The 27,261-nt window shown below is 36.9% G+C and overlaps 1 protein-coding gene across 6 annotated transcripts in view; it reads right to left on the bottom strand.

Annotated features, from left to right (window-relative positions):
- The window catches only part of RAB3IP (RAB3A interacting protein), a 104,020-nt gene that overhangs the window by 20,883 nt on the left and 55,876 nt on the right, over window positions 1-27,261 (bottom strand). For 4 of the 6 annotated variants that reach the window (XM_056798455.1, XM_007503034.2, XM_007503033.2 and 1 more), the window contains 2 exons: window positions 15,694-15,963; window positions 15,083-15,341 (listed from right to left, as the gene is read on the bottom strand). In XM_056798455.1, coding sequence (XP_056654433.1) covers window positions 15,083-15,341; window positions 15,694-15,938 — 504 coding nt within the window. In that variant the 5' untranslated portion in view covers window positions 15,939-15,963. Of the gene's footprint in view, window positions 1-15,082; window positions 15,342-15,693; window positions 15,964-18,464; window positions 18,549-27,261 lie in introns of all 6 variants that reach the window. The other 2 variants (XM_007503032.3, XM_056798453.1) reach the window with 1 other exon arrangement.

Genomic DNA, 27,261 nt, shown 5'->3' with positions numbered 1-27,261 from the left:
TTTCAAGGTCGGCAATTCTTAGATCAAAATGAAAGGATTTAAAGCCAGGCTCCACTGGCTAGCCAAGGATCAGCTACACACCCGATGGCTCTCTAAAAAGCAAGGCATTCTCTAGGGATATGGTCAAAGCAGGCCCCAGCTCTGAAGCATGCAAGCTCTGCTCATCAAGAAAAGAGCCAGCCCTGGAAGAAGTCAGGTCAAGGCTGGAAACAGCTCTGAGGAGTCTGACCTCTGGGAGTCAAGAAAGCTGACTCTGGCCGCCAGGAACTAAGCTCCAGAGAGGAATGGACCCAGGGAGCCCCGTTAGGTGACCAGCCCAGCAGGGAGGCTACATCTGAGGAGAAAACAAGGAGGGAACTTTGAGGTCCGACAGGGCCAAAGGCATGAGTTGCCACATTTCCCCTACATGTTTGCTTCTCTACTAGTGTACACTGTGTATGGCCGCTCTTCCCAGAAACTCTGTGTGACTTGGACTCATGGGGGATGTTACATTCTGTTACCATCATCCATGTTGTGATGTCTCTGTATTTGCCTTTCACTTTGTTCCCCTGACTGGGACTGTTAGAAGTAAACACACTAGTCAGGGCCTGTGAATTGGGGAGCAAGGCATACTCCAGAGGGGGTATATACCAGTTTCTCTGTTAAATGGGGCACTTAAGAGTTTGTCACAAGTGCTGAGGAGGAATACTTTAAAATTCATCTCAGGAATTTGGGGGGGGGTTAAATTATAAAAAGCACTAATAGTACTTTGTTTCAAAAGAAGCTCTTCACTCTGATTGCCATGAGATGTTCAAGTGCCCACTTAGTAGAAAAATTTAAGCAAAGGTCAGATAATTAGGTTAAGAACATCTTTGCTATCAGAGCAAAGGAAGAATGACTTTAAAAAGAGCTGCTCTTCATTTTACCTTTTTAAAAAACTGTTCCCAGTAACAGATACTTTTTGCTCTCCCCCTAGAAAAGGGGGGAGTATTTCAATATGGAGCCCACAGAAATCTATAAGTGTGCAGTTGCACATCAATGTTATATATATCAACCAATGCTGGAGGGGCTGTTGAAAGCCAGGTATATTAATATATTGTTTGTGAAACCATAAATGGGTCTAACCATTCTAAAAAAAAATTGAAATTATGCAAATAAAGTGACTAAAATATCCACATCCTTTGACCTAGCTTCCATATTCATATACACGTGTTTACGCAAACCTTTTTATAGTAGCAAAGAACTACTACTAAGTACATTCCCTTCAAATGGGGAAAGAATAAATTGTGGCACATAAATGGCATGGACCATTAATTAACATAGTGTAAGAAACATGAACAGATACAAAGTTAAGTAGGCAAAGCCAGAAAAACAAATCTGCATGATGATTACAGTGTAAATGAAAGAACCACTCCAAAACTGAAACTTGTCCATTCCAAAAAGAACGTTGACCCCCCAAATAAGAAAGATATGACAATATGCCTCCTCTGCTTCCCTGCAGAAGTGACAGTCCAAGGGAAAATTCTGTTAGAAAAGATGGCTCTCTGGGAGTGGGGAGGAAAGACAGCATAGTATTTTGAGAGCCTGCATATGTAAACTCCCTCTTGTGATTCCAGAGTCAGCACTCTTTCCACCACGCCTCACTAGTAAAATTTAATCAAGTTGTCTAAAGAGTAATACTGGTGATTTCTATATAAATTTCATGTTGGCTAAAACAGCACTAATTTGATGAAATATTCCAGACAATAAAAGAATAGTCCCTATTTCTCTGTCATTTACATTTTTTAATGCCACAAGAATAACTGAAAGATGGCTTTCACTCTACCCTCTCCTTTGGATATCACCAAATACAGATGAGAATTAGTAAGAGTAAAACCAACCCAGCCCTTAAGCGTTCCCATTAATGTTAGAAAAAAATATTACATTTACCCTAAATGTCCCAAGAAGACTTGTGCTTCAACACATCTATTCCAATGATTTATTTTTCAAAAGTGATTTTGTTCCAGCTCCAATTCTGAAATAACTAAACAGTGCTATCCCAAAGAAGTCAGTCACATGTACCAAGGATTTTAACTGGCATAAGAAGCAAATGGTCTCCAAATCTCTACCCTACTACTCATAACATGTTCTTTAGCAGGCACAACATAAAAGTAGAAATGAAGACGACTACACCTAAATATATGTGTAGACCTCTATAATTTCTCACCCAAACTCACTTCCACCTTACTGCCAACTAGACACTGCCCCTTGAATATCCCTACAGTATTCCACATGTGTCCCAAAAGAACTCATATGTATCTAATTCCCTTCCCCCCAAATCTATCCCTCCCCTAACTTTATTTCTGTTGAAAATCACTGAAGCAAAGACTCTGTGCTCACCCAACACCCGCCAACTTCAGCAGGTTTGGCCCTCAGATGGAGGTTCCTCTCTTCTCTCAGATTCTTAAAATAACTCTGAAAGACTATGGATATCTAATAGCCTCTATTCAGAGTGTTCTCAAGACCAACCCTGACACTCTGCCCTTAGTTTTTAGTATTTATTGTCCTCAACACCCTAGTGAAATGTGCTTGGCAAAGTTCAAAAACCTAACTTCTGGATGCAGGACTCCAGTGATTTAGGGAAGTTCAACATTATCCTTTTTTAACACCTTTCCCAGGGAGGAGGCATAATTCATAAACATTCAAGAAATAATCATTCTTTGATGCTTCTAAATATATCATGATGCAACTGAACAAATAAACATAATTTTATAAAGTTCTAATAGGTCAACTACCTATCTTGGTACTTACCCCCCCCCCCAAACCAAAACCATGAAGAAAGGGGGAAGGGGAAGGAAAAGGAAATTAAGCCACCCTCTCAAGAAAAGCCTGATTACTACATACTACAGACTTTTCAAAGAATGTTGAGAGTTTTCTCCACAGGAATGAAGAACCTGGGGATTCACTATTCAGGTAAGAAACCAAACTAAGATGCCTTGCTATTTGTGTAGTAACACTGACCCTCCCTCCCCCAGCTCCAGGGCTGGGGGGCAGAGATACTTCCCTCTCCAGCTCTGGGCTCAGTTAGTTACTGAGGTCTACAACAAATCAGCACTGGGTCCAGGTGGCTGGAGTCTTTACCCTCTCCCTTTCCCACTAAGGTGCCTCTACTCTTTACCTACACATAAAATAAGTTTAATTCTGAATAATCTTAAAGGAAAATAACAAAAAATGAAAAAAAGAAGCTTGGTCCCTGTTATATTTAAATTAATATCTTCAAGTTCTTATTTCCCATAAAGTTTATTAATAATCACTTGAAATAGAAAAGCATAGATTTCAAGTCTCTTCCTTACTCTAAGTCTGACCACGTGTAGCTCATCCTGCAGGATTCTTTGTCTGACCCTTTTGTGAGTCACAAAAGACCCCTCTGGGCTCCACCCACACTTATTCATGTTCATGTAGTGTTGGCATGTGAAAATGGGATGGACCAGGGTCCGCAATCTAGGAGAGGGAGGGGATGAAATTCCCTCTACACACCCCTACATAATTCTCAAAGCATACAGGACTTTTCCCACGAGGATTAAAGACCTAGGCCGACTGGAAGTCATTCCATCACCTCTAAGTAATATACCAATTGTTTTGGGCAAAAACTCCTCTATGATTCATTCAGCACACAGGGCCAACCAACTTGTGTGAGGACAAAATCTCCATAAGGGATATGGATATTTCTGCAAGGATCCCAACATAAGATTATTACTTTGATGGTCCATATACATTTCTGCTAGGTCTATACCAAAGGCACCAGAAATTTCCCCAATGAAAGCTTGCGCCTGGCAGGGCAATCCCAACAGAATCTAAACTCATCCAAAAACAGGCCAAGGAGGCTCCATTCTGGAGGTGGGGAAACAGGGATGAGAGCTAAGCCTCAAATACATGTGACGATCACAAAAGCATTTGAGGCTGCTAGGTTAGTAGGCAAACTTTAAATACAGACCCACAATCCAAAGGAACTTAGATAAGCTGTTCAGTGTCATGTCACAAGAAAGCAAGAATTCTATGTCTGCTGAAAAGTAAAGGTAAAAATAAGAACATTTATGAGCTATTATATCTTAAGGATGCACAAAACCGATACAGTTCTTCATTTCAATACTCATGCCTGGTAGACAACAGATTATATAAGAATTGAAAGAAACAAAAGTTCTCACAAAGAGATTGATCTGACTTGCAAGAAAATTCACCAGAAAACTGACCATTACATTACAGTCCAACACAGAAAAGGTGATGAACATGCAATTTTTTCTTTAGGAGATCCAAAAGTTTTAGAAATTCAATATAATCTCAAATGGAGAACCTTTCCAGTCAGCCCTACAAATCAGAAGGGTTTAATATGTAACACAGATGTGGGCCTAGACATAACTTTGAGTTCACTATTCCAACTCTCAGGAGCCCTGAAAGTTTAGGTCCTCAGTGGATTGCTACAACTTCTGGATGGATTCTAGGCTGAAGGATTTGCAAGAGAGACTCTGATACTGATGCTCACAAGCCACTACTGGTATGTTCCACGTTATTCATTAAAATCAATTAACCAATATTTATAGCTGCGCTCTTCATGGTGGCAAAAAAAATTGGACAATGAGGAGATGCCCTTTGATTGGGGAATGGCTGAACAAATTGTGGCATATGTTGGTGATGGAATACTATTGTGCTCAAAGGAATAATAAAGTGGAGGAATTCCATGGGGACTGGAACAACCTCCAGGAATTGATGCAGAATGAAAGGAGCAGAATCAGGAGAACATTGTACACAGAGACAGATACATTGTGGCACAATCAAATGTAATGGATTTCTCTACTAGCAGCAATGCAATGATCCAGGACAATTCTGAGGGGCTTATGAGAAAGAACACTATCCACATCCAGAGAAAGAACTGTGGGAGCAGAAACACAGATGAAAAACAACTGCTTGATCACATGGATTGATGGGGATATGATTGGGGATGTTGATAATATGGAAATAGGTCTTGATTGATGATACATATAAAATCCAGTGGAATTGCTCATTGGCTACAGAAAGGGGAGAGAAAGAATATGAATCATGTAACCAAGGGAAAACATTCTAAATTAATTAAACTAATTAATTAAAAAATAAAAACCCAATTAAACATCTAGACTTAACTAGCTTTTAATTGGATATATAAGGTGGTATAATAAGAACTTTGATATAAAACATTCCTCCAAGCTGGGGGAACACTTTCCTACAAATACAGATTCCCAGGAAAAACAGAATCATGCTCAAAAATCATGTATGTCAAAGGGGTAACTCAGCTCCTGGCTGGTCCTTTAGTCACTTCATGGGGTCCTCACAAAATTCTCTTTAGGTATAAGCTTTCTACTGGGCACCTTGTAAAATCCTGAAGTTGTCTTTCCTCAGGATGTTACTGATACCAAAACAAATGGAAGTCTAAATCTTCCAATCTTTCCAAGTTCACAAGAGAATCTTGTAAAGGAGGAGGTGAGAAGAAGAACAGAGGGAAAGAGAATCTTGTTTTCTGGCCTCCTCTTCCTTCTCAGCAGCTTGTTTCTGATGTTTCGAGTGTTCTATCTAGAAACACTAATTGCCATCAAAAACAACTTAGATAATACTTTTTACAGGAAGTCATTCCTCATCTTCACTACTCCCACTCATGGAGAAGTGGAGGCACCTATTGTAGACTGCTTTTTCAAAGAGTTTAGTCACATAGAGAAGATATAGGACAATAACTAGTCATAATAGAAAAGTCAAGTGAATTATTCTTGAGGATAGGGGCAGCATAGATATGTTATTAGGGAATCTCTCCTGAGATGACTTCAGTTTTGCTTTTCAGCACCACATATATCCATGGTTCATTTTTTTGGTTTTGGGTCCCCAGAACTGGAAAATGAAAGACACTTAATAAATGTCTGTTAAATTAAATAAGCATGTAAAATCTACCACATTTTATTTAGTGGTAATTTTGTACTAATTAGCAAAGTTCTTTGATTACATTAAATTCAGAAAATCACAAGATCAGAGAAATCTTAAGGCTTCAAGAAGTCTTAAATCTAAAACAATTTATAGATCTAGACCCGACTTAGAATTTAAGACTAATTTTCAATTGAGGCTTTTTCCCTCTTGATCAAGTTGCCTCTCAAGTTCCTGAGAATTAAAGAGATCAGGATTGATTTTATTTGGTTTGTTAAGATAGTCAATAAATCAATAGCCATTTATTAACTACTATATGCCAGTTCTGGGGATACATAAAAAGCCAAATGACAAATCCATGCTCTTAATGAGAAGCCTAATGAGAAACAACAAGAAAACAATTCTGTACAGATAAGATAAATAAAGGATAAACGAAGAAATCAACAGAAAGCACTAATATAGAGGGGGATCAGGAAGGACTTCTCATAGGAAAAGATTTAAATGAGGACTTGGGGAGGCCAGGGAAAAGAGGAAGTAGAAGTGAGAAGGGAAGAGCAGACATGGAGAGTACAGTGAAAATGCCCAGAGTCTGGACATGGGAGTGTTTTGTGTGAAAAACACTGAGAAGGTCAGGATCAATGAACTGCAGGGTACATGGTAGGGCCAGGCTGTGAAAGGCTTTGAATGTGAAACAGAAGATATTTCATTTAATCTTGGAGGTGATAGAAATCCACTGGAGTTTATTGGATGAGAGAGGCTGGAAGAAGAAAGAGAAGAGAGTGTAACCCAATTATACCGATGCTTTAGGAAAATTAACTTGGCAGCTGAGTGGATGATGTGCCAGGTGGGCAGGCAGACCCACCAACAGGCCATCATAACAGCCCAGGTATGAAGTGATGAGGGCGGCAACAGGGTGGTGGCAGTGTCAGAGGAAAGAAAGGAGCAAATGTGAGAGATGTGTAAAAATAGACTTGAATCCAGGACTTCAATCTCCAGAAGTCCTTGCTCCACTTCCCCAAAATGCTTTGTAATCTCACTGAATTCTCACCTGGGCCAAGATCAAGAAGGGGTATTTAACCTGATTGGACAGGCTTTTGCGCTCTTCTTTCCTGTTTCTGCTTGCAAGCAGACGCGGCTCTTTGATAATGTAGGTGAGGTTGTATCTAGGGCTCTCTGGGCCTAGACATGTGTTTTCTTATTCTGTATTTCTTTAATCCTTAACCTTTAATAAACCTCTAAAAATATAATACTCCTTGCAGAGAGAAACTAATTTCTACCTGCCTCAGCTTCCCCAAAATTTTAATCTTTACAGATGATATAAAGGTAAAACCAAGAGCACGTGGCCACACACTGGATATGGGAGCTGAGGGACAGTGACGAGTCCAAGATGAAACTTTGGCTGGCAGCATGGGTGACCAGAAGAATGGTGATGTCCTTGACAAAAAGAAGGAAGTTGGGAGAGGGGTGGCTAAAGATACAGAGTTCAGTTTGGGGCATGCTGAGTTTCAGATATCTGTAGGGCATATTGTCTCAGGTGTCAAACACTCACTGAAAGATCTGAGTTTGGAGGTCAAGAGAGATCTTTGGGCTGCAGAATAATTCTAAGCATCATCAGCAGGGGGGACTATGGAACCCAAAGGAGCTGATGTGATCATGAAGTTAACAGTACAGAAAGTGAAGAGAAGATGACCCAGGAAAGAGCCATGGAGGTCATTCATTTTTAACTGGGGTGACTCATGAAGATACAGCAAAAGAGAATGAGAAAGAGTGGTCAGTAGTATCATGGAACACTACAGAGAAGAGGAGAGGATATTAAGGAGATGACAGTGACAGACAGTATCAAGAGCTGTAGAGGATGAGAACTGAAAAAATATCACTAGATCACTGGTAACTTTGAAGAGAGCAGCTTCAGCTGATAATGAGGTTGAATAATCCAGACTGTAAAGAGTTGAAAGAGGGGGTAGTGTGCAGAGAGGGGAGTAGTAGCTGAGTGGTTGAGTATATATACAACTAGAGCTAAAAAAAAGAGGTTAATACTAAAAGAAATGGGAAAAGAAACAAAAGGGGGTAAATTTGTATGTCACAAAGAAGCTCATGACGGGAGGAGGGAGAACATCAATACATTGGAATACCCTCCCAATACCAAGAGGTTGGAGATAGAAAATACTCAACTCTTACGTGCATTGAAACTGACCCAAACAGGGAAGACCAATCCAATCCATTGGGGCAGAGAATAGATTTGCACCCTATAGGGGAGTAGAAGGGTAACACATGGACCGGTGGGAAGGGAAGCAGTACAAGGGAGGGAGAGGGTGGAGGGGGGGCAATTTTAGAAAAACTACAGGGAAATTAAGGGGGGGAGAAAAAGAGGGGTAGAAAGGGAAGTAAAATAAGGGTGGGAATTAGGGGGACTGATTATAAACAAACATTTGTGTAGAAGGAAATAGTGAAAGAAGAAAAGGCAGGTAAAGGAGCAGAAATCAAAATGCTGGGAAATACACAGCTAGTAATCATAACTCTGAATGTGAATGGAATGAACTCACCCATAAAACACAAGCGAATAGCAGAGTGGATTAGAGTCCAAAACCCTACCATATGCTGTCTACAAGAAACACATATGAGAAAGGTAGATACACATAGGGTGAAAGTAAGAGGGTGGAGCCAAATCTATTGGGCATCAACTGACAAAAAGAAGGCAGGAGTCGCAATCATGATATCCGACAAAGCCAAAGTAAAAATAAATCTAGTTAAAAGAGATAGGGAAGGTAATTACATCCTGATAAAAGGCAGTATAGACAGTGAGGAAATATCTGTACTCAACATGTATGCACCAAATGACATAGCATCCAAATTTCTAAAGGAGAAACAAGAGGAGCTCAAGGATGAAATAGACAGAAAAACTATACTAGTGGGAGATCTGAACCTTCTTCTATCCGAACTAGATAAATCAAACCAAAAAATAAATAAGAAAGAGGTAAGAGAAGTGAATGAAATCTAAGAAAATTTAGAGTTAGTAGATATGTGGAGACAAATAAATAGGAACAAAAAGGAATATACCTTCTTTTCAGCAGCACATGGTACATTCACAAAAATTGACCATGTATTAGGGCATAAAAACATTGCAAACTAGTGCAAATGGGCAGAAATAATAAATGCAACCGTCTCAGATCATAATGCAATGAAAATAATTAGCAAGGGTACATGGAGAGGCAAATCAAAAATTAACTGGAAATTAAACAATACGATTCTCCAAAACCGGTTAGGTAACGAACAAATCATAGAAACAATGACAATGATGAGACATCCTTTCAAAACCTATGGGATACAGCCAAAGCAAACTAGAAAGTAAACAAATTAAAAATCCTCAGATGAAGACTAAATTAGAGATCCTAAAAATCAAAGGAGAAATGAATAAAATTCAAACTCAAAGAACTATTGATTTAATAAATAAGACTAGAAGGTTTTCAAAGACAAAACTTTGAAAAAACAAATAAAATAGACAAAGTACTAGTCAGTCTAATTAAAAAAAGGAAAAAAAAACAAATTGACAGTATCCAAGATGAAAAGGAAGACCTTACCTCTAATGAAGAGGAAATTAAGGCAGTCATTAAAAACTACTATGCCCAATTATATGGCAACAAATATGGCAATCTAGGTAAAATGAATGCTTACAAAAATATAAATTGCCTAGACTAACAGAGGAAGAAATAAATTACCTAAACAACCCCATATCAGAAAAAGAAACTGAACAAGCCATCAAAAAACTCCCGAAGAAAAAATCCCCAGGTCCAGATGGATTCACAAATGAATTCTATCAAACATTCAAAGAACAACTAATCCCAATATTATACAAACTATTTTTCACAGAATAAGCCAAGAAGGAGTTCTACCAAATTCATTTTACAACACAAACATGGTACTGATCCCAAAGCCAGGAAGGTCAAAAACAGAGAAAGAAAACTATAGGTCAATATCCTTAATGAATATAGATGTAAAAGACTCTAGCAAGTGATCACAAGGGACTATGATCAGGTAGGATTCATACCAGGAATGCAAGGATGGTTCAACATTAGGAAAACCATCCATATAATTGACGATATTAACAAGAAAACTGACAAAAATCACATGATTATCTCAATAAATGCAGAAAAAGCCTTTGACAAAATACAACACCCATTCCTATTGAAAACACTAGAAAGTATAGGAATAGAAGGGCCTTTCCTAAAAATAATAAACAGTATATATCTAAAACCATCAGCCAACATCATCTGCAATGGGGATAAACTAGAAGCTTTCCCAATAAGATCAGGAGTGAAACAAGGATGCCTTATCACCTCTATTATTTAACATTGTACTAGAAACACTAGCAGTAGCAATTAGAGAAGAGAAAGAAATTGAAGGTATTAAAATTGGCAATGAGGAGACCAAGCTATCACTCTTTGCAGATGATATGATGGACTACTTAAAGAATACTAGAGAATCAACCAAAAAGCTAGTTGAAATAATCAACAATTTTAGTAAAGTTGCAGGATACAAAATAAACCCGCGTAAGTCATCAGCATTTCTATATATCTCCAACAAATCTCAGAAGCAAGAATTAGAAAGAGAAATTCCATTTAAAATCACCCTAGACAATATAAAATACTTGGGAATCTATCTGCCGAGACAAACATAGGAACTATATGAACACAACTACAAAACACTCTCCACACAATTAAAACAATTGGAATAACATTGATTGCTCATGGGTAGGACGAGCTAACATAATAAAAGTGGGACAATCCTACCCAAATTAATTTACTTATTCAGTGCCCAATTATATGGCAACAAATATGGCAATCTAGGTAAAATGAATGCTTACAAAAATATAAATTGAACTATTGAACTACCAAAAAACTTTTTTACTGAATTATAAAAAAACATAACAAAGTTCATTTGGAAGAACAAAAGATCAAGGATATCCAGGGAAATCATGAAAAAAAAAATGCAAGGAATGAGGACTTGCAGTCCTAGATCTCAAACTATACTATAAAGCAGTGGTTATCAAAACAATTTGGTACTGGCTAAGAGACAGAAAGAAAGATCAGTAAAATAGACTTGGGGTAAGTCACCTCAGCAAGACAGTCTATGATAAGCACAAAGATCCCAGTTTTGGGGACCAAAACCCACTATTTGATAAAAACTGCTGGGAAAATTGGAAGACAGCATGGGAGAGATTAGGTTTGGATCAACACCTCATACCCTACACCAAGATAAATTCAGAATGGGTGAATGACTTGAATATAAAGAAGGAAACTTTAAGTAAATTAGGTAAACACAGAATAGTATACATGTCAGACCTTTGGGAAAGAAAAGATTTTAAAACCAAGCAAGAGTTAGAAAAAAAATCACAAAATATAAAATCAATAATTTTGATTATATCAAATTAAAAAGTTTTTGTACAAACAAAGCCAATGCAACCAAAATTAGAAGGGAAGCAACGAATTGGGAAACAATCTTCATTACAAAAACCTCTGACAAAGGTCTACTTGCTCAAATTTATAAAGAGCTAAATCAATTGTACAAAAAAATCAAGCCATTCTCCAATTGATAAATGGGTAAGGGACATGAATAGGCAATTTTTAGTTAAAGAAATAAAAACTATTAATAAGCACATGAAAAAGTGCTCTAAATCTCTTATAATCAGAGAGATGCAAATCAAAACAACTCTGAGGTATCACCTCACACCTAGCAGATTGGCTAACATGACAGCAAAGGAAAGTAATGAATGCTGGAGGGGATGTGGCAAAGTAGGGACATTAATGCATTGCTGGTGGAGTTGTGAACTGATCCAACCATTCTGGTGGGCAATTTGGAACTATGCCCAAAGGGCACTAAAAGATTGTCTGTCCTTTGATCCAGCCATAGCAGTGCTGGGTTTGTACCCCAAAGAGATAATAAGGAAAAAGACTTGTACAAGAATATTCATAGCTGCACTCTTTGTGGTGTCAAAAAAATTGGAAAATGAGGGGATGCCCATCAATTGAGTGAGGAATGACTGAACAAATTGTGGTATCTGTCGGTGATGGAATACTATTGTGCTCAAAGGAATAATGAACTGGAGGAATTCCACGTGACCTGGAATGACCTCCAGGAATTGATGCAGAGTGAAAGAAGCAGAACCAGGAGAACCTTATACACAGAGATTGATGCACTGTGGTACAATCGAATGTAATGGACTTCTCCATTAGTGGCAATGCAGTGATCCTCAACAACCCGGAGGGATCTATGAGAAAAGACACTATCCACATCCAGGGGAAAAACTGTGGGAGGAGAAACACCAAAGGAAAACAACTGCTTGATTACATAGGTTGAGGGAATTATGATTGGGGATGTAGACTCTAAATGAATATCCTAGTGCAAACACCAACAACATAGAAATGGGTTCTGATCAAGGACACATGTAATACCCAGTGGAATTGAGTGTCGGCTACAGGAAAGGTGGGAGAAGGGGAGGGAGGGAAGTAATATGATTATTGTAACCAAGGAATAATGTTCTAAATTGACTAAATAAAATTTTAAAAATAAAAATAAAAAATAAATTGAATTAAAAAAACAATAAACATCAAAAGGCAGCATTGTCCTATGAATAAAGTGTGAGAGTAGATTATATTCAGAATGGTCTGGGGCCATGAAAGACAAACCAAAGTGTTTTCGTTACTGGGAAAGTTATGAAGTAGGCGGGGAAGATTAGGGAAGGAACAGAAGACAAGAACAAAGAGGCTTTAGTGGAAAGGACAATGATAACATGCTGGAGAGAGAGAAACTGGCTCCTCAACTTTTTTTTTCCTTCTATTTTCTCAATGAAAGATTCAGACTGGAAATACTCAGACTGAAAAGAATAGGACCAAAAAAAAGGTTGGCCCACAGACTCCTCATTAACAAGACATAATAAATAAATCTTTTTTTCTGAGCATGGTTAGATCAAGGGGATACCAAAGACATAGTTTTATATCTGTCATTCAGCAAAACATTTGACAAATACTCTAATAATACCCTTGTAGAAAAGATGGAAAGATCGGGCCAAATGATGTTATCATTAACTGGAATCATAACTGTTTTATGAACACACATAAAAACTAGTGATTAATAAATGGACTCATGACAAACTGGAAGGAAGTCCCAAGATCAGTTCTGGCCATAGTCTGTACAACATTTCTCTCAGTGACTTAGATGAAGGCAGAGAGGACATGCTTATCAAATATGCAGAAGACCCAACAGTAGAGGTGAGAAAAAATTACCAACAGGTTGGATGATAGAAGCAGGATCCAAAAACATCTTGATAGCCTATAAAGCTGGGTTAAATCTAAAGGGATGAACTGTAATTAGAACAAATGTAAATTAAATATTATAGCTGAGTTTTTAAAAATCAACTATGCAAGGAGAGGGTAGAGGAGGAACACTTTAGTAGATATGAGGGGGTTAGTAAGTACAAACTCAATATAATTCCACAACACTATGGAATAGGCAAAAAAAAAAAAGTTAACACAATCTTGTCCCACATCAAAAGAAAAAGAATATGCAGAATAAGGGATGTGAAAATACTACTGAATTCTGCTCTGACCAGATACATCTGAAATCATGTTCTCTGATCTCAGTCTCAGTTTAGGAAGAACACTGAGAAATTTGAAAATGTCCCAATAAAGTTAATCAAGAGGGTGACAGTTGAAGACAGTATGGCACAGTGAAGAGCCATGAGTCTGGAAGGCAGGAAGATGGAGATTGGAATCCCACCTGACAATTGTGTAAGCAGTGACTAGACAGTTAACCTCATAGATTCAATTTCCTCATTTGAAATATTGAGGTAATAATTTTTTTTCCTAATTTAAATTTTATTCTGTTTTGAGAATAACAAATCTTACATCACAACATTGTTGTGAGGTTCAAATAAGATAGATAATGTGAAGCACAAACTTTTAAAAGTATTGTGTAAATGTTATAATTTTTAAAAACTAATGTTTACATCCCAAGGAAAAAAACAAGATATAGAGCATACTAACTACTTTTTTTAAAATCAGGTTACCAGATTGAACTAGATTTACCCCTGATATCCTTCTAACCAGAGGAAGCTGTGATTTTTGTGTGATAATTTTTTAAGATGTTCCCTCCATCCTTGTATTTAGGAAATCAATTAAAGTAAAACTATTGATAAAGATTACAAATTCTATTGACAGGATCATTATATATTAGCTATATTAGGATACATTTGTGACTAGTAATCTCATCATTGTGTCATCCCCAAATGAAGTGGATAGATGGACCTAAATAATGAATTGGCTTGGGATGAAGGACCTATGATTTAACCAGGGTAGGAGCTGCCTTCATTGGCATAGATTGCAATCTAATTATAATTTACAGTTTTAGAGAATTGCCTAAGGCTCAGAGAGTTTCAGTCACTTCTTTCCTAAGATCTTACCATTCATTAGGAGCAAAGCCAGGAACAGAATTCAGACGTCTGGACACTCTGTCCACTATTCTTTCCACCATTTCAGAAAGTAGCAAATACAAACTATCTCACATATTTTCGGAAAGGATTGAAGAGGAAAAAACCTCAAATTAAAATAAAAGAAATGAATGTCCAGGAGGAAAGAAACTGTAAAATGGACAGGGTAGAGTAGCATCATTTTATCTGGTCATAAACAAAAAGTAGGGGACAGACTATTGAACTCTCGTATCATCATAAAATATGAATATCAATTTAGGAACAAAATGTTTACTCATGACAAAAGAGTCTTAAACAGCAAAAGGAAATGGCAGCAGATTATTAATGAAAACTTGCCGTGCTCAAATTCTAAAAAACTCAAATCAGTCTGAACACTGAAAATGTTAGCATTTTTAAAAATCCTACAGATTTGAGGAATTAAGACTGAACAGTTCTGTGACCAATTGAGCCAGCACCACAAAAATACTTAATCAATCAGGTGGAAGTAATCTTGCTGTAACACCCAGATCTGACAGATCAGGCTTGTTTGAATACCTCAAACTAATGCCAAACCTTACCCACCGAATACAAAGATAATGGATAAATACAAGATTCTATTGACTTCTCTCTGTGAAAGATCTACCGCATTGTCTCCCACTAACCAACATGAATAATTGAGAGTGCTGTATCTAAGAAAAAAAGGATAGATTTCTTTCCCCTTACCCTCTGAGCTTTTGCAAGTTCTTCTTTTAATCTTTCATAACCCTTTTCCCTCACTTCTAGAACAGATGGGCTCCGTAATCGAGACAGACTGTCAGTACTCAATCCAAAAAAGTCATCATTGCCATCTGAAATCTCTGTGATTGTGGCATCCTGTAAAAATTCTCTCTCAGCACTGTTGCTATCCTTTCTGGATGGCAGTTTAGTTGAACCAGCTGTGGCTCCAGCGGTGGAAGTTGGTACTGAATCAGCAATATGAATGCTACAAAGAAAAAATACAATTTAATGCATACAAATAACATGTCCTCATATTTGAGCATATAAACAGTAACAATAGAATTCTGCTAACATATCTACATAAGGCTTTCTGTAAAATTACACAGATAACTAACTCTCTACTCTTTAAGTGGAAAATGTTTAATAAATAAAAATGCAGTACAACTTGTGGTTTTGAGTCAACAGGCAGCCTACTTTTCTCTTTGAATTTGACACTACTCATTTAGAGAATGCAAATCTAAAATCCAATAAAAATAAAATATAAAGATAAATAAATTGTCTCAAGACTGTCCTTGTAGTTTACAAAAGTTTTTTTTTAAGTACTTTTATTTACCTACCTGATACCTGCTATTTCACCACAATTTAAATGTCTCGGAGATGAATAAACTGGTTGTGTAGGAAGGTCAGAAACATCTAAAGTGTTAGGCTGAACAGGTGTTGCACACAGAGGATATGGCCGGTAGATGACACTTGGTGAGGTAGTTTGCTCCTGAGTTCCTGGCTCATATACGCTAAGAAGATCTGGTGAGGTAGGGGAGGCTAGGTTTACTTCATGGAAACCTTCCAAGGGGTCATTAGCCATAGTAAAAGCCTCATTATATAACACCCTATAAAAAGAAGTCAGTTATTAGCATTAATATAAATACTCAAATATTTTACCTAGATAAAATTATAATGGTCAAACAGAAATAAGAAAAAAAAATGGCTTAAGATTTAAGTAAGATTTTAAAAACTTAAGTCAAAAGTTCTGATTTTTTTGAAGCAACAGTAACCTGAAAAGGATGGTAGTACATATTCCTACTAAAATGAATACAAATAAGTCAATGGAATAAAATACAGAGATACAAGACCAAATACTACTTCTGGTGTTGCTATTATATGTGACCTGGGTTAAGTCACCTGAATTAATAAACTTATACAAGTATTTCTTCATGTGCAAAATAAAATTGTTGCCCCAAAACTAAATTTCTTAAAACTCCTGAGAAATAAAGAGTGTATTACAAGTTTTTTTTAATGTAAAGATCCAAAGTAAAAAACAATGGCAATATTCCTGTAGCACATTTTAAAGTGATTACTACACAACAAATTTAAGATTAGTGCTTCCCAAGGTTATGGTGGAAATATTGTGTCTTTTACATTTAGGTGCATCAAAAGTTTTTCATAAAAGTCTTCAAATATGCAATAAACATGCAATAGCAAAAAAGGAGGAACCAAAATCAGAGAGGAACAGGCAAGAAAATTTTCCAAGTAAGTCATTCAAGTGTCTCAAAATAATTAAATATAAAGAGCTAGAAGATACTAAATATTTTCCTTCAACAATGCATAACAGATTAGTTCACTGATTCATTTTGGGTTAAGTGTAGCATTTTTTTTTTAAGGCAATGGGGGTTAAGTGGCTTGCCCAGGGTCACACAGCTGGGAAGTGTCTGAGGTCACATTTGAATCTAGCACCCCTGTCTCTAGACCTGGCTCTCAATCCACTGAGCTACCCAGCTGCCCCCAAGTGTAGCATTTCTTAACTATAAATGCTAACCCAAAATATGAAGTATAAGGAAACTAACATAAATTCTTGATTTATATTACACTTTATTTTTGTGAGTGTTTTTGCTTTTAAATAGCCTCATGTATCCCTAATGTGAAAAGTCACAATATTTGCATAAATTAAGAACAGAGAAGCTTGACTTTGATTTTGGTTTTGTTATTTACTTTCATTCCACAAACAATAAAATTCTTGTTTACCATGAAATCAAACCAGAGTTTTCCTAGTACTGAACAACAGTAACATGAGCCTGCACTGCAAAGTGAAAGGAGTGCTCGGTAGCTCTAGAAAAAGAAGATTTGGGATTAAATCCCAAACACTTAACACCTGTGTGACCTTGAACAAGTCACTTAATCTCTTAGGCCTTTTTTTCCTCATTAGCAAAATATAGAAGTTGAACTAGTTAGCTTCTGAGGTCCCTACCAGCTCCAGATCACACATTTTAATGTCAAATGTATTTTATTAGAGCATTAGAGGGCATTAGAGTTGAAATGGCAATTAAATCTCCTTATTTTTTAGGGATGTGAGGATGCACACTGGCAGAGGTAAGCCTGCCCATATCTCCTAGCTTCTACCCCAATTTACCTTCCACAAGCTCATGCTGGTCCCATTTGTCTTCCTAACATAAGAGGCAAGAGCTAGAATGAACAGGAAAAGTGTTAAAGAGAATGTCTTGTCCCCCTGTGAGAAACTGCTTCAGTGTGGAGTTATGGAGCTATGGGCAAAGAGGGTAGAGGGTCACATACTGTGTACTAGCTCCTTGAAGTGAATGAAAAAGAACAAGTCTTGAGTTGGAAGGGATCTCAAAGGTCACAATCCAAATGGGGTCTCCCTGAGAACATCTCAACGAGAAGCTTTCACTTGATCACCTCAAGTGAAGAGGAAGCCTCTGCCTGCTGAAGTGGTCCATTTCACTTTCACAGTTCTGTTTGGAAGACTTTCCTTAACTAGCCTATAATAGTCTCTCTACATCTTCTACCCATTGCTCCACCATCTGTGGCCACTCGGAACAAATCTTCCCCACAACGACCCTTCAGACCCTTCAAGCTGACTAAACATGTGCAGTACAGAGCTCTACTTTTCAAGTCTGGCTAGAGGTCTCCTAAGGGACTCCTCAATAGGTTATATGGCTTTATTATCTCACTAAGGGTTCTGATACTCCTTGAGATTTTCAAAGGATGGCAAAGACTGGTGAAAACCTCACTGGGATAAATTATGAGCAAGACCAAGTCCCCTGACCTCCCCTGATACCATTCAAAACATTAAGAGTGATCTAGAGCAGAAGTGTCAAACTTGCCTAGTTGGGAACCAAATTAAAAGTAACTGGGAAATAATACAATATTATACACAATGTTAATTTGTGGTTTTCTAAGTCAATATTGATGCCACTGATCTAGAGCTCCTCAAGTTTAATCATATAATCAGGGATATGGGTCATGGGAGATTTGGCTATGGCCACCCAATTTATAGTTATTCTAATATTCACTTATACACCAGGAGGCTTCAGTACCACCTGTTTCAAATTAATATTCTAATCCATCTTCAATTTTCCTTTTAGGAAAGACTTACTGGAGTTCCATCAGACTATTCCCATGACCCTTCAGATAATAGGTTTCTTTTATTAAATCCAGTCCAGAATTGCTTTCTTCTGCCCTGGAAGGGAAAAGAAAACAAAAACTCCATGGCTCTCTCACTGTATTTTAAATATTATGAAAAGGAATTAGAAGATCATTTAAAGAATCCCTCCAGCAGATTCCCCCTCCCCAATTCCTTTTATAGGCTCCTTCCTTGCTGACAATAAACATGCCCAAGTCTCCGAAAACTTTTAATAACCTTCACTTGACCCTGCTACTCCCTTAATAATTCTACATCTTTCCTCCTTTTCCCCATCAAGTTTCAATAAGTTGTACTCAACACATTCCAAATCAAGCTAGTATATTTTACCTTTTAAGTCTGCCCTTCAACTTCATGAAATATCAGTGGCCACTAAATTTTCTACATTGACCTTTTCAATGTCCCTCAATTTTGACAGTCAACAAATTCTGCCAATTCTGCCTTTTCACCTTCTTCCATCCAAATCCTACTCTCAAAATTTCTTGATATGATTCCATAATCTTAGTATAGGTCCTGTTTACCACAAACATGGGGGACTTAGCCTTTTACACCAGTTCTTTGTACCTCCATTCTCCTCTCATTACCATGCCTATCCTTCAGAGTACAGCCAGGCTAAACTAAGGACAACATAGCTGAAATTAACCTCATTATAAATGATATCATGATGTCTAGACTTGGATTTAAGTGAGGTAGAGTTGCACAAAGTCATCAGTCTCACTCTCTCTTCCAGTTACCACCATCAATAAGCAAAACAAAAGTCAGGATGACTGGTGATGGCCTAGGATACAGTGTATATGACCTTAGCATCTTCAATGTCTGGTCAAGCCCGAAGCCTCCATAGCATCTGCTTCAGCCACCTGCATGGCCATTGGAAAAACTTTTTGTCTGCCTATCCTGCCATAGGAAGTCTTCACGTGCTTGGAATATTCATCCCCTTAACTCACCAACAGGTAGGTCTGAGGCATGTCACTTACTCTCAACTTGGCTTTTGTGAAAGAGAATTCTTTACTCTATTGTCTATCTTGAGTTAACACTAACTTAAATACCCCTACTTAGTACCTCACTAGACTGAAGACAGGATTAACTCTCCTTCATCTAATTTTGATTGAACCAATAAAAAGCTTGAACTAGATGGAGGAGTTCACAAGTCACTTACTAAAATGGGTGGTAACTCCAGAAACTTGTGAATCCATGGATAAGAGTTTATACCTTCAGAGGATGAGAGGTATGGATTCCAAACTTATGAATCTTATGATCAGAGTTGTCCCCTTCAGCACCATAAAAGCCCCGAACGACCTCAGAGCAGATTGTCTTTGAGAAGATAGTCTGAAGAATGTGTCTTCTGGAGATAGTTTTCGAAGGAGCTTTGCTGGAGACTTCGGCTTGGATTGGGGGTTTAGAGCTCAGCTTCAACTTGGACTCTGACTCTTGGACTACTTCATGGGATGAGTGAAAGGCTGACTCCTTTCCTACTTTCTGGAGAGACTAGCTTCCCATCTTGAAGGAGGCCGCGTGGTTACTCACTACTGGCCTTCCTGGTTGAAAGCCAATTAATCTCTGCCTGGATTAAGATAGATAACCTCTCTAGCCTCTTCACATTTCTCTACTTTATTGTTTCCTCTCCATTTTGTAAATAAATTTCTGTCTCAAGATATAATAAATATTAGCGACCACATAATTTCATAAAATTATTGTCCAACCATTAAATTTAACACTTACACTTTGCCCATTTGCCAAGATGGTTTTACCAGGTCATATCACTGTGACATAGTGGATAAAACACTGGACTTAGAATCAAGAAAACCTGGGTTCAAGTCTTACTGGGTGACTATTTTAACCCTCCTTTGCCTCAGTTTCCTTTCATTAGAGCTATAGGTAACTGAGGACATTTCCATTGTATACTTTTGCCCAAGGTCACATGGCTAGTAGGTTGCAGAGCCAAGGCTGAAACATCCTTATGTCTATAATCTTTTTATGTCACTCATCTACTCAAAAACTTAGTCTCTTTCATGTTGATGGAATAAACTTCAAATGCCTTTGACTAGAATTCAAGGCCTTCTACAATCACCCATCCACCTTCTCAATCTTCATGATATTCAGTTTCAGAAAGTCTATAGGAAGTCTTTCTTAACATATGAAAGCTTAGGCCACAATCAAGCAAATACTACAATAACAGAGCTGGCACTAGAACCAAATTCTGTATTCTTTCTATAATTATAACACAAAATCCAGAGGTTAAGGCCTGACTGCAAGTCACTATTTGGCCTTAGGCAAATCAATTCAAGTATCTGGGCTTCTGTATATTCACTTAAAACAACAAGGTTGGCCTAGTAATACTTTTAATCCCTCTCAATTCTAAGTTCTCTAATAGATTGATGTTACTCCCATCAAGATATAGTATCCCCATTAGGCCTAACCAGAAACAGGGAACCAATGAGTTAAATAATACAAGAGGAAATTAAATTCACTTGGAATAGCTTACTATTCAAAGTCCAGCTGGATGTTTCCTAATTGAACTCATTTTTTTTTCTGGTATTGATGTTAAACTCACTGGTCTATAATTATTAAGACTATCTGTTTAAGAGAATGTATACTAATCCATTGAAACTTTTATCTTTCATTCCATTTTCCATCTCTCTGCCTTTGCCTTGACATCTCTCAAATGCACTTTCTCCTAACCTGAGCCTCACTATCTCTCTTTTTCTTTAAGATTGTGGGGAATTAAAAAAATTAATTTGTTCTTCTCAGGGTAGACATCCATCCTATCTCCTCATTAGCAATGAAAGTCTTTTCAGGATGGAAGAATTAGAACTCAAGGACATTTCATTATTGCCACAGGCCCAATAAGTTGGGAGGCTTCTTATCTCATCTCAAGGACAAAAGCTACTAGGCTATCCTACCGCCTTATCTCCTCATACCTTTAGAAGCTAAGGGAGTCACTCCTGAGGACATGGCTACCTCTCCATAACCTTACCCTTTCCAGGTAGAAGCTCGTGATGATGTATCTTGCTGTTTTCTAATTGGGACAGAAGTCACACCTAGATTGTAAATCCTAGCCTCCAAACAATGGAGCATCTGGCAGAGCAGAGAAAGGATCTTGCATCAGGAATCTATGTTTATGTCTGCATCGATGTATTGGCATTTGCCATTAAGGCATTTTTCCCTCTCTCATGAGGAAGAATAAAGACTGCTTCTTTTAAAGATCACTCTCTGGCTCCAGGTTTGTAATAGTAATTTGGGTGGGTGGTCATTTTTATTCCACTCAAAATGTAGCTCTCAAGCACCATCTTCTGCATGAACATTTGCAGATAACCTCTCCCCACTTTTACCCCCAGCATTTGCTACAGCAGTAAAACAAGAAAAAGAAATTAAAGGAATACAGTATAAAGAGGGGAAAAAATATTCTTTCACAAAGCATAACAGTTTAGAAAACCATTCACCATTAATTGAAAGAGTTCATAACCTCCTGCAAAACAGGAAGATATAAAATAAACCTGCAAAAAATAACCAACCTTTCTGTATATTTCCAAGAAACTCTAGCAGGAAGATAGAAAAAGAAATTCCATACAAAAGAACTAGAGAATTTATAAAATACCTAGAAGTCCACTAACAAGACTCATCACAATATGAATACTGCCACAAAATACTTTTGATAAAAATAAATACATAAGTAATTGGAGAGATTATTCATGGCTGGGGCATACCATACAAATGGCAAGAAAATGACTTACAGATTCAATCTAACTATTCAAAGGGTAGCCTTAAGAATTAGAAAAAATAATAATATTCATCTGGAGGAAGAAGAGGCCAAGGAAAGAATGGGGGCCTGGTAACACCATAATCTCAAACTAAACTACAAAACAGTAATAATAATCAATCAAAACTACAAAACAGTAATAATACAAAACAATAATAATCCTCTTCCTGAGTTCAAATCTTGACTCTTCCTGAATTCAAATCTTGCCTTAGACACTTACTAGCTGTGTGACCCTAAGCAAGTCAACTTCCTCATCTATAAAATGAGCTGGAGAAGGAAACAGCAAATATTCCAGTGTCTTTGCCAAGAAAATCCCAAATGGAGTCATGAAGAGTCAGACATGATTGAAAAAATAACTGAACAATAACATAAAAATTAGAAAAGCTGATCAGTGGAACAGATTAAGTAAATCAGATCCAAAAGTAATTGGGCATAGCAGTGCAATGATAAAACTCTAATGACTGAATAAGAATTAACTCTTGGAAAGCAGGTGAACCAAAATAAGGTTTAGATAAGTATCTCATACTATATACTAAAAATAAGCTCTACATGGACACATAACCTAAATATATGAGGTTGGTGAGAAAAAGAATAATGACACTAAAAAAGAAAATGGGGGAAAATGAGAAGGAAGCACAGTTAAATAAGGAAGAATTGGAACTAACATGCTAAATTCAAAATAAAATTTAAAAGATGTTCATAATAAAGATTCCTGTTTTATGTTCCATTCTTTATTGAATGAATAGAGAAAATTAGGGAGGGAGGGAGGAAAAAAAGAAGGGAAAGAAAGAAGTTAGGGAGGGAGGAAGAGAAAAATTATAGGACCAAACCTGGCACACCAAAGAAATATGAGAGGGTACTTTTCTACTTTCTTTACAGATATAGAGAATTATGGAAACCTTCAAGGTGAATAAATTAGCAAGTGGCTAGAGGTTTTACCACCCTGATCATAGATTCTAAATTGTAATGCCATAGCCTCAAAATAATGCCCCAAGGATTCAGTTTATTCACTTGGCATTTTCTTCTTTAGAGGCTATTAAAGCATACATACCACACAAGAACATATTGAACAATGTAATTTTTAAAAAATTACTCTTGATCCCTAACTATTATATATTCCTTCCTTTTAACAGAAGTAGTTACCAGTAAACCCTATTTCAGAAAATCATGGAATTTCAGAATTGGTTCCTCTCATCCATCCATTCCCTTTACTTTACTGATGGGAGTGAACTCAACCCAGATAAATGATCTTGAAAAAGACAGTTGGCCTTTATGTATATCAATGTCCTCTTTTAAAAACCAAGGTGAAGACTTCTAATGTCCTTTCCTATGTGAATTCTACGATCCTATAAATAGCAAGTTTCCAAACTCACAATAGAGAACACTTTTTACAAGACCACATTTCTGTGATGGCATTTAGTGCCATCAATGGATCAATTTCAGACAATTTTAATGCTTTAATACTAAAGATAAAGGGAAAATGTTTAAATAAATTCCTGGGTCATCAATATTGTTTTGATAGATATATTTTTCCAAAATAAAAATGGTACAGATACCTCAAAAGAAAATTTAATCATTTTGGTAAAAAATATTTTCCAGCAAACATTGAAAAACCCTGGATTAAACACACAAAGTAAAGCAAATTTGGGAACTCCTACAGGAAAAAATAAATATAAGACTAGTAAAAAGCACCAACTATGAAATTGAAGGACCTGGATTCAAATCCCAGCCATATTTACTACCTGTGATCTTTGTTAACCTCTGTAAGCCTCAGTTTCCAAACCTATGAAAAGGAGTGGATTGGACTAAATGACCATGGAGGTCCCTTTCAGAGTAATAATCTTATGAACTTGTCTAACAAAAAATACATATATATTTGATGTGCTTAGAAAGGTATAATATGTCAAACCAATTATTTGGATAATTTTATTGTAATAATTTTCCATATTTTGGAAATTTTGCCACATATCAGAAATGGAAAGTTCCTTAAAGTATAAAACCAAAGGAAAATAATCCATGTAGAAATAATTTTATAATGAAAAGAACTTGGGAATGAGAAGAACTGGGTTCTAGCCTCCATCATTATTACCTCTGAGACATTGTTAAAACACTTGCACCTTTCAGTCTTGTGTTCTCATTTATAATATTGGAAAGTTAGGCAAGATTATGCTTAGAGTTATTTCTAACTCTAAAATCTGTAAACATAATGAATATTTGGGGGATATTTATTTTGCACATTGTACTCCTATAAGTACACTATCACAAAACATAATAAAACTTTTTATCATCTTTTCTAAAATTTAAACCATTATTTAAGCTAATCTAAATTAAAACAAGCTAACAGAATATAGATATTTTTCTTAGAAAAAGAATTCTAAATTTTTATTATTATAAATATGAAATGTATTTTTACAAAATTACATTAGTACATATTACTATATCTTTGAGAATATTACTGAATTGTAAAAATACATATGTAGAATTCTGAGAAATATGGGGAGACATGAACTTATAGAGTAAAATAAATAGAATGAGGAATAATATACAATTACAATAATAACATTTATGTGCTTTAACTCAAATGTTTTTAACTTTTTTTATTCTTATATAAGTAATTTAACAAAAACAAGATTTAAGTTTTTTTTTACTTTTAAAAAACTGATTTATATCCTATACTAAATTAACCCAAACTAGTTAAGATTAAAAAAAAAAAAGATTCAAATACCCCCTATTCTTTGTCTCCCTCACACTTGATTGGAGATTATAGTCCAAAAATAAGTCTTGGAGGGGGAAGCTGAGTGGATTTAGAGCCAGGCCTACGGACAGGACTTCCTAGGTTTCAAATCTGGCCTCAGACACTTCCTAGCTGTGTGACCCTGGGCAAGTCACTTAACCCCCATTGCCTAGTTCTTATCACTCTTCTGCCTTGGAGCCAATATTAATTCCAGGAGGGAAAGTAAGGGTTTAAAAACAAACAAACAAAAAGCTCTTGGAGTTTATTTCATCCTCATCAATTTTTCAAATGAAAAACTTAAGATTATGCTCTGTGGCCAAGTAAATTGACCAATACTTTCCTTTCTTCCTTTTGTGTCCTTTTCTCCAATTGTTCTCTTCCCCCTTCTTCCATCTTTATGCCCATCTCTATTTTGCTGCTGCCTCACATTTAAAAATACTTACATGGCTTGTGGTGTCAACTGGCAAAGCAACCCTTACTTAAAATACAAGTGATTAATAATTGTATTGGCCACATTTCGGATGTACTGTATATAAAGCAAAAATCTGTGGGACTGTAAAGATGGTAACGTGAAAGGCTCCAGACAAAGCTAGTTTTCCTAAGAAAGTCTCCATCACAGATGTAAAAGGACAGTATATGAAGCAATAAATAATAAAACCAAAGAGAAACCCCAATAAGCCCCTTCATACAGTCCTGGACTGAACAATATGACCAAAGCCTGCATGTGACTCTGTCTAGGGGTCTACCAGCAATGCCTGAAAGCAGTGTGATCTCTAGTTAATAGGACCCAAGCCAGGAGGATCTCAGCTCTGTCTTGGAAGAGTCCAATTGAGTGAGAAAGCCACCTCCCAGTTGGTGATTTCCTAGTGAGAGGTTTTTTGTTTTTTTTTTAACCCTTACCTTTCGTCTTGGAGTCAATACTGTGTATTGGCTCCAAGACAGAAGAGTGGTAAGGGCTAGGCAATGGGGGTCAAGTGACTTGCCCAGGGTCACACAGCTGGGAAGTGTCTGAGGTCACATTTGAACCTAGGACCTCCCATCTCTAGGCCTGGCTCTCAATCCACTGAGCTATCCAGCTGCCCCCCTAGTGAGAGTTTTTGAACAAGCAAGATAACACCTTTATTAAGCACCCAGTAAGTGCCAGGTACTGAGTTGGGCCCTAGGGCTAAGAATACAATTTGTGAAACAATCCTTACTCCCAAAAAGCTTATTTAATCAAGATGATTAAAAAAAACTAAAATGGAGAATTCTGATCTCCATTTTAATATTTTGAATTTTGAAATAATTGAATATTGAAATATTTTTATACTAACAAAATAAATCCAGTTAGGATTAAATTATGTATTCCTTTCCAGAGAGTGAACCAAGAAGAAAATCCTACAGAATCCCAAGTCAGATCCCAAGATGGGACACAAAGAGTTTTCTCACAATTGTACTTCTCAAGCAACTCGTACATCTTATCTGAAAACTGGCCCCACACTGATAATCAATTGTTGTTTCCATGTTCCTTTGACTGTTTACAGACACACTGGGGAATGGAACACCTCCTTTTCCGGTTTCAGGAAATTGCATCTGTTCAGTTTTTCCCCTCCCAACTTATAAAATCCTTAATCTTTAATTCAATTAGAAATCAGAGTATCTAATGACACAGGGTTTCTTTTTAGTTAATTGGCCTTACTTAACTTTTTTTAATGTAAAAAAAGTCTGTCTCCCCCTGTATTCAGGTGGGTCCAGTCCTAAACCAAGGAAACATCCCGGTCCCAATTTGTTAGGCAATTAGCAGGCACCACTTAATAAACCAAAATGCTCAGAGGCTCAAATCTTTGTTTCTTCATTCACTTTGTCTTTCACCGCCCCCCCCCACACACACACATAAGATAAATGTGTATTAAAACAACCTGACACCCAACACACTGGCAAAGATGATGAAAAAGGAAAATGTCCATTGCTAGAGGGGCTGTGGGAACTCAGGTACTCTAATGTACTACTGGCAAAATTATGAAGGGGTCCAACCATTATGGAAAGCAATTTGAAAGTATGCCCAAGAATTCACTAAATTTCATATTTGTTGTTGTTCAGTTATGTCCGAATCTCTATGACCCCATGTTGTCCATGGAATTTTCTTGGCAAAGATACTAGAATGGTTTACCATTTCCTTCTCTAGTATGCACATCCTTTACAGCAAAGAACTGAAAAGAAAGTGAGTGCCTATCATATGCTAAAAAAATTATGGCATATAAATGTAATGAGATATTATTGTG

This window comes from Monodelphis domestica, chromosome 5 (genome assembly GCF_027887165.1).
Source record: "Monodelphis domestica isolate mMonDom1 chromosome 5, mMonDom1.pri, whole genome shotgun sequence".
NCBI lineage: Eukaryota > Metazoa > Chordata > Mammalia > Didelphimorphia > Didelphidae > Monodelphis > Monodelphis domestica.
Note: the sequence above shows the minus strand (reverse complement) of the source record. Positions and strands in the feature narration are given on the sequence as shown.